The sequence below is a fragment of the Taeniopygia guttata genome, chromosome 26, assembly GCF_048771995.1.
Source record: "Taeniopygia guttata chromosome 26, bTaeGut7.mat, whole genome shotgun sequence".
Taxonomy (NCBI): Eukaryota; Metazoa; Chordata; class Aves; order Passeriformes; family Estrildidae; genus Taeniopygia; species Taeniopygia guttata.
In genome coordinates this window covers 3,435,457-3,443,914 of record NC_133051.1, presented here as the reverse complement: position 1 = coordinate 3,443,914, position 8,458 = coordinate 3,435,457, and the positions used below count along the sequence as shown (strand labels likewise).

The 8,458-nt window shown below is 59.7% G+C and overlaps 1 protein-coding gene across 1 annotated transcript; it reads left to right on the top strand.

Moving 5' to 3' along the window:
• Positions 1 to 157: 157 nt before the first annotated feature.
• SARS1 (seryl-tRNA synthetase 1) lies at positions 158 to 7,598 on the top strand. Its single transcript, XM_030291900.4, has 11 exons — positions 158 to 368; positions 2,370 to 2,440; positions 2,606 to 2,686; positions 3,234 to 3,392; positions 3,844 to 3,987; positions 4,168 to 4,323; positions 5,055 to 5,276; positions 5,736 to 5,865; positions 6,696 to 6,853; positions 6,940 to 7,069; positions 7,158 to 7,598. The coding sequence occupies exons 1-11, from the start codon at positions 233 to 235 to the stop codon at positions 7,310 to 7,312; spliced, it is 1,542 nt and encodes a 513-aa protein (XP_030147760.3). The 5' UTR covers positions 158 to 232; the 3' UTR covers positions 7,313 to 7,598.
• The last annotated feature ends 860 nt before the right edge of the window (positions 7,599 to 8,458 follow it).

Below are 8,458 nucleotides of genomic sequence, written 5' to 3'. Positions count from 1 at the left end.
GCGGGGGCAGCGCCGCGGAGCCCCTGTGCCGGGGGCTGAAGGCTGCTCGGGCCGCTCGGGCCCCCTCAGCCGCTCCGGCCCCTCACGGCCTTCCCGCCCCGCCGCTCCCGCCTCCCGCCGCCGGGGGGCGCTGCTGCCCCCGCGCCCCGCGCCGCGGCCGCGCCCCTTCCGCGCAGGCGCGCGGAGCAGCTGTCCCCGCGCTGTCCCGGTGCCGCCGCCGCCATCGCCGGTCATGGTGCTGGACCTGGACTTGTTCCGCGCCGACAAGGGCGGAGACCCCGCCATGGTGCGGGACATGCAGCGCAAGCGCTTCAAGGACCCCGCGCTGGTGGATGCGCTGGTGCGAGCGGACGGCGCCTGGCGGAGGTGTACGTGGGGGTGGGGGGGAGGGAACCTCCGGGCTGAGGGCCCGTCCTGTCACACGCGCGATTGTCTCCCGGTGCCAGCCCGGTGACCGGTCTGCAGGCGATGGGACTCCCTCCCCCACCATCGCCCCTCAGCGGGGATGGGGGATCCCCTAGGGGCCCCTCTCTCCCTCCCGAGGACCTGGAAGCGGCCCCCACGCTGATCCCCGAACCTCCTCGATGAGATGGGGTGAGCTTTAGGGGGGGGGGGGTCTTTCCCACCGTCCCCAGCTGATTGTTGATTCCTCCCCAACCCTCGGGGATCACCTCGGTGGATCATTGCCCTCTGGGACTGGATCCTGTGGGTAGATCACAGCAGAGACCGACAGCTTGTCCCTGGGTGGATCCCCCTCGCCCCTAATCGCAGGCATTGAGGTGGGAGAAGTTCCCCCACTAGACCCATCTTCCCTCATCCCAGGCTGGGGGCAGATCCCAGGCTCTCCTTAGCCCGGACATGGATCCCATCCCATTGCAATTCCCAGGGATCTGCTCCCTGCATTGCCGCAGGATCCAGCTGGGCGGGGGCGATCCTACATAGTGCCACCCTCAGATTTGGGGTACACCCACATCTGGGCGGCTTGGGGGGCAGGAGCCATCTCCTCGTGGCTCCCGGCAGGATATGGGGCAGCAGGATGCGCATCCAGCTCCGTCAGTGGGTGCCGGATGTGGAGAGGAGTTGGAGGGTGGTGGGAGGAGTGGGTACCCCCAAACCCCGCCGTTCCCAGGGCACCCCAGCATTCCATTGCTGCGGTATGAAAGCGGTGCTTGGAGCTCCCCTTGAATGCGTTCACCTTGATGTCCAAGGGATCACCTGCTTCCCAGCCCCCTTCCCACGGGCTCTGTGTCCCCAGGACAGTGATGCTGGAGAATGGCGGGTGGCCATACAGGAGGTGATGGGGTGAGGCAGGCTGGCGGGTCTTGCTGGCTGATGCAATCCCGCGGCGCTGGTGCATGGAGCCTGTGCTGTGCCCTGCTGTGTCCTGTTGGTGTTCCCTGGCTCTGGATCCCCTGGGGACTGATCTCTCTCTTTGGTTAGGGTGGCACTTTCTCAGCATAGGTGTCCCCAGTTTGAGCTGCCCCGGGTCCTGGGCTCTGGTCTTCCCAGCCACAAAGGGGGAACATCCATGCTCCCCTCATCCAACACACCCTGGATCTCATCACTGTGGCCTCAGTTCCCAGGGTCTGCTCAGTCCTTAGCAATCCCATCCCACTGAGGGAAGTGTCTCATCACAATGTGGGTTCCCAGCACAGCGTGGGAGTCCCATCCTAACAGGGAGGTCCCAGCATGGGGGGCTCCAGGCCTGTTGAGGGAAGGGTGCCATCCTGGTATGGGTATCCCAGTGCAGCATGAGGGGGATCTCATCCTGGTGTGGGTGTCCTAGCCCAGCATGAGGGTCCGAGCCCAGCACTGGGGAGTCCAAGTGAAATATGGAGATCCTATGATGATGTGGAGGGATTCCCATTTTGGCAGGGTGGGGTTCCCAATCTAGCATGGGGGTCACAGCCCAATGTGGGGGATCCTAGCATGGGGTGGGGATCTCATTCCAGTAGATGGTTCCCAGCCTGGCATGGGACCTTCACCCCAGTGTGACCCACCCTTGTGGGGGCCCCAGTGTGGAGGTCCTATCCCACTGTGGGAGTCCCAGCCCAGTGTGGGGAATCCCAATCTGATGTAGGGTTCTCATCTTATAGTTGGGGTGTCCCATCCCGGTGTGGTTCCAGCACGTCATGGGTGTTTCCAGGCTGGCATGGGGGTCCCAGTGCAATGTCACTTCAGGTGTTTTCCAATGACATCCCTATTCCATGCAGCTCTGCTCCACATGATCAACCTCTGTCCTCCCAAAAACTCCAGGGCTGGTGCCTGTGGGTATTCCTGGAACTGCTACCCCCGCTGCTGCTCCCGTACCAGATAGGGGCCCCAGCCCTTCTCTCACTCCAAGTGACAGACCCTGCCTTCCTTTCCAGGCAGGTTTCGTGCCGACAACCTGAACAAGCTGAAGAACCTGTGCAGCAAAACCATTGGGGACAAGATGAAGGTGGGGCACGAGTGCCCTGGGTCACCTTATGGTGGGACATCACCAACTGGTGACATCTCTCCTTCTCCCAACCCTCCAGTCTCTCCCTTGTGTCACTGAGGGATGTTTTCCCACTGGAATTTTACTCTTTAACTCTCCTGGGGTTCCTTTTTTCTCTTGCTGCAGAAAAAGGAGCCAGTAGGGACAGATGAATCTGTACCAGAGAGTGCACAGAACCTGGATGAACTCACGGCTGATATCCTGGGGGTGAGTGAGACTCCAACTCCCTCCGTTCTTCTTACAGTTTGTCCAGAGCTTTGCCTGGAATTGCCCAAATTGGTGGCCTGAAGTGCATACCAAATGAGGGGGACTGCCTGATGCCCCATCTGGGAGGATCCTTTATCTCTCAGTCCCACACCGGCAATAACTGACTCTTCCTCAGTGTCCTTGATCTCCCCAGCATCGGTCTGTGTCAGTCAAGGGCTCATCCCTGGGAATTTGAGCAGCCTCAGTCCTTCTGTGTCCTCAGTGTGTCCCTCCCTGCCTGCTTCCGTCCCAGTTCTGTAGTCACCCTGGTTAATGAGTGCAATGCTGGCTGCCATGGGAGCAGCTCAGGCCTTCCAGAGCCCAGCTTGTCACCCCTTTATCCTTTCAGGCTGTTCCTTGAGTGTGTTCAGCCCAGGGACTCATTCCAGAATATGTGGAGGGTCCAGAATTCATCATGCTGGGCTCAGGATTCCCTGTGCTGGATGAGCAGGCCCCTCTTCCCAGGGGTCTTCTCTCTCCCCCACCTCATCCAGAGGTCTCTCTGCAGTGTCTCCAGGTATCCCAGATAAAGAAAGTTCGGCTGCTCATTGATGAGGCCATCCTGGAGTGCGACTCTGAGCGCCTGCGGCTGGAGGCTGAACGCTTCGAGAGCCTCCGGGAGATTGGGAACCTCCTCCACCCCTCTGTACCCATTAGCAATGACGAGGTGGGGCTCGGGAAGGGAGGTGGGGCTTGGTCAGAGGAGCCGGGAAACTCACAGTGTGAAGCAGGGGGCTCCCAGCGGGGGATGCCCCAAGCCTGGCTGGGTGGGCGGGTGAGGGAAATCTGCATGACAAGCCAGCATTTCCCAGCCGGATCAGACAAAGAGCAGCTCAGACAACACTGGGCACACTATTGTTGGGGGAATTAATGGGAAAGGCACTTACTGTGGTGAGGACGGGGTCTCCCTCTGCTGCCTCCATTCATCCCATGGGAATATTTTCCCAGTGGGAGCACAACTGGGCCAGGCTTTCTGCCAAGTGACCACACAATAAGCTGCAGGCTGGAGTTTGAGCTCCCAAAGTGAGCCCAGTGTGGTTCACGGACTGATGTCAGAGCATTCCAGGGCACTCAGGAGGTGATAGGCTCCCGCTCCTCTTTTCTCTGGGTTCCTGCAGGATGTGGACAACAAGGTGGAGCGGGTGTGGGGTGACTGCAGCTGCAGGAAGAAGTATTCTCATGTGGACCTGGTGGTGATGGTGGACGGCTATGAGGGGGAAAAGGGCGCTGTGGTGGCTGGCAGCCGTGGCTACTTCCTTAAGGTGAGAGCTGTGATCCCAGGATGATTGGGTTCAGAGAGGGACGAGGAGGCACAGGGGCCTTGGGTTCTCCTCCCCTGGGATTGATGATGGGAGCCTCCAGGGGCCTCCTGTGCCCTCTGAGCAAGGAGGAGTGGCCCAGCAGAGTGTGTATGTGACAGGCAGTGTGACCCTTGTTCCCAGGGCCCGCTGGTGTTCCTGGAGCAGGCACTGATCCAGTACGCGCTGCAGAGCCTCCGTGCCCGGGGGTACACTCCGGTGTACACCCCCTTCTTCATGCGGAAGGAGGTGATGCAGGAGGTGGCCCAGCTCAGCCAGTTTGATGAGGAGCTTTACAAGGTAAGGGATTGCTCTGGATTTGGGACTTGGAAGCAAGCCACCCCCCTGGGGCTGTGGAGAGGGAGGCAGCAGAGTCCCTTCTGCCCTGGCAAGTTAGTGGTGGTGGCAGCAATGGTAGCAGTAATTCCTTCTCCTCTCCTTGAGATCCATCTCTTATGTTGTGATGGTGATGATGTGACAGGGAGATAGCTTGTCTTGGGGTTCCACCTCTGTGTGAAACATTTCGTGGTGACACTGCAGTGACAAGGAGGTGGCTCATCTCGGATCCATCTCCATGGGTGACACACTGTGATGGCCAGGAGGTGACAAGGAGGTGGCTGGTCTCTGGAGTCCATCTCCATTTGTGACATGCGGTGACAAGGATGTAGCTTATCTCTGGGGTCCATGTTTATGGGTGCCACATGATGGTGATGAGGTGACAAGGAGGTGGCTCTTTGGGGGGTGACACATGATAGCAGTGCAGTGACAAGGAGGTGGCATGCTCTGGGGGCCATCTCCATGGGTGACATAGGTGACAAGGAGGTGGCTTGTGATGGTGATGACATGACGAGGAGGTGGCTCATGTTCATGAGTGATACAGGTGACTTGTCCCTGCCATCAGCCCCTTTGAACGACCAACAAACTCCCCCTGTGATGAATTCCCAAACCATCTGGCCCTGGAAAACTTCCCTGATGATCCCTGGAGGTGCAGGAGCAGCTAGAAGGGGGCCAGTGGCTCATGTCCCCTACAGGTGATTGGGAAGGGCAGTGAGCGGGCGGAGGACAGTTCCATCGATGAGAAGTACCTGATTGCCACGTCAGAGCAGCCTATCGCCGCCCTGCACCGTGATGAGTGGCTGCGGCCTGAGGACCTGCCCCTCAAGTATGCGGGACTCAGCACCTGCTTCCGCCAGGAGGTGGGATCCCATGGCCGGGACACCCGTGGCATCTTCCGCGTCCATCAGTTTGAGAAGGTGAAGGAGCGGTCCTGGGAGGAATTTGGAGTGTACTGAGGGTTGCTGTGGGGTTCCAGTGGGAATTCAGCATGTTCCAGTGGAAATTCATGGTGTAGCTGGTGCCACTGCGGCATACCCAGCAGGAATTCAGGGTGTACCCATTGTCACTATGGTGTTCCAGCAGGAGCTGGAGTGTATATCCCATGTCACATTGGGTTCCAGTGGGAATTCAGGGTGTACCTGGTGTCACTGTGGGGTTCCAGCAGCAATTCAAAGTGTTCCGGGTGTCATTGTGGGGTTCTGATGGCAATTTGGGCTATACCCAGTGTCACTGCAGGTTTTCACTGGGAATTTAGGGTGTACTGGGTGTCACTGTGGCATTCCAGTTGGAATTCAGGCTGTACCTGGTGTCACCGTGGGGTTTCCATTGGAATTGGAGCTATACCTGGTGTCACTGTGGAATTCCTTCTCCTGCAGATTGAACAGTTCGTCTATTCCTCCCCCCATGACAACAAATCCTGGGAGATATTTGAGGAGATGATGGCCACAGCTGAGGAGTTTTACCAGTCCCTTGGGATTCCCTACCACATCGTCAACATCGTCTCGGGTAGGGGCTCCTGTGCTACAGGGGCGTTGAGGGGGGCCCTGACCTACTTCCTGCATGGCAGTTTCTTATCCCTGGCTCATTGCAGTCCCCAGCCTGAGATGGAGGAAGAGAAGGGGACATTTTGTTTTTTGTGGAATCTTCAGCCTTGCTCTGGGTCCATGGGAGCAGGTGTGGACACTGCTGTGATGGATTGTCCCTGCTGTCCCTTCCAGAGGGACAGTTGGAGTGTCTAGCTCCTCCTGGAAATGCTCACAGGAAAAAGATCTGGTTTAAAAACTCCCTGTGGCTGAGTGGGACCCCTTTATCCCATTGGCAGAGGGAGAAAATCACATTCCCACACCAAGTGGGAACCCCACATCTCCACGGTTGAAATCCCTCATTCCTGTGGCCAAGCAGGAATCCCAGATCCCCATGGTATAATCCTCCCTCCCCATAATCAAGTGGGAAGCCCATGTCCATGTGGCTGAGAAAGAACCCCATGTTCCCAATAGCTGAGTGGGAATCTCACATCCACATGGCTGAGAGAGGCTCCCACATTCCTGTGAGCAAGCAGGACCCCCATATCCCCATGGCACAGCAAGAACCCAATGTCCTGTGGCTGAGCAGGCGTTCCCCATCCCCGTGTCTGGGCAGGACTCCCACACCCCCACATCCCCATGACCAAACAGCTTGTGGCTTGTTGACCCTGTGGCCAAGCAAAACAGAAATCCATGTTGGATCGGCACCAAACTGTGGGAGTGACTTTGGAGGCTTCACCCTACACTCTGCCCCAGGATAGGCAAATTCAGGATGGTAGTGGGCCCCCCCACTCAGCACAGTCCCCCCTCCAGGCTCCCTGAACCATGCAGCCAGCAAAAAACTGGATCTGGAGGCTTGGTTCCCTGGCTCTGGTGCCTTCCGTGAGCTTGTCTCCTGTTCCAACTGCACCGATTACCAGGCCCGGCGCCTGCGCATCCGCTATGGCCAGACCAAGAAGATGATGGACAAGGTCAGACTAGTGGGCATAGGGGAGTTCTTCCTGTGTCCCTTTGCTTTCTCCATGTCACAGGTGTCCCCTGTGTCCCCCTGCCACAGGTAGAGTTTGTGCACATGCTGAATGCCACCATGTGTGCTACCACCCGCACCATCTGCGCCATCCTGGAGAACCACCAGACTCCTGAGGGCATCCGCATCCCTGAAAAGCTCCAGAACTTCATGCCTCCAGGTAACATCCCCCTGTGCCCTCCCCATTCCCTGCTCCTTGGCGGGGTGGGGGTGACGGGGGGGGTGACAGCAGTCCTTTGTCCCCCCAGACCTGCGGGAGCTGATTCCATTCGTCAAGCCAGCACCCATTGAGCAGGAGCTCTCCAAGAAGCAGAAGAAGCAGCAGGAGGGAGGGGGCAAGAAGAAGGCAGGGAGGGGACGAGACCAGGTGCTGGAGGAGCAGATGAAGAACATGGAGGTCTGAGGGTGCCCACTGCAACCCAAGGACTTTGGGGGCCTCCCAAATCATCTCACCTTCATCGCCAGGCTGTGCCCTTCATTATCGTCTTTGCCTCGGAGGGGAGTCACCATCTGTCCCCTCTGTTCCACAAAGAACTGACACTGTCAGGGTGCTGCCCGTCTCCCTGTGTGTCCCCCTTACCCTGCTGACTCGGGCCGGGATCCCCCATGTGTCCCCCTCATGCTGAGTGGTGCTGGGGACCTCCGTGCCCATGTAACATACCCTCCAAAATAAAGCCAAGAGCTGCTGAGCTGTGTGTTCTTGGGGGGATCCGAGGAAAGAATGAGGGGGTCCAGCCGGGGAGATGTCTCCGTTGCACACCACCCTTCCCCTCCCCCGCACCTCCCTCCTCCCCCTTCTCCCTCGCTCCTGCCAGCCCCACACAAAGCCCCTTTGTGATGCAAAGTGGGGCCGAGAGCCCCCAGCTGCTGCTCGTCCCCTCCCCTCCGGGATGGGGTGATACACGGGAGGGTTGCCCCCTTCTATCGCCATGCGGGGAGGCCTGGCTGTCCCCCGCTGCTCTGCGTGGGAAGCCCCCGGCAGGCCTTGGATGTCGGGTGGAACCGGCGGGGAGTGGCCCAGTGAGTCACCGGAGCCCCCGGCGGAGGCGGAGGGGTTCGGGCTCTCCAAGCGCCGCCCCGGTACCCGTCGGACCCGTTCTGCCGGGGGGCGCGGGGGAGGCGGCTCCGCACCGCCTGCCTGCACCCACGCGGCCGGCGCCGGCTTGGGCGGGGTGGGGGGAGCAGCAGCCACCGGCTGCGGGAATCCGCCTCCGTCTAGCTTCTCCTGTCCCTCCGAGTCTGTTCAAGCGCTCCCGACATCCCCAGTCCCTCCCAGTTTGCCCCAGTGCCTCCCAGCTCACCCAGTCCCTTCCAGTTTGCCCCAGTGTGCCCCCGCACGCCCAGTCCCCCTCTGCCTGGTCCAGTCGCTCCCAGTCTGTTCTATTGCCCCCGTTCCTGGTGCGGCCGGGGATCTGGGGTGGGGACACGGTGTGAGGGGATACGGATTTCCGTGTGTGGAGTCACGGCCGGCGGTGGGGACACGGGGGGCTCGGGGGGCGTGAGTATGCCACACGTGCCGTGTGTTTACACACGATCTCTGGGCTGTGTC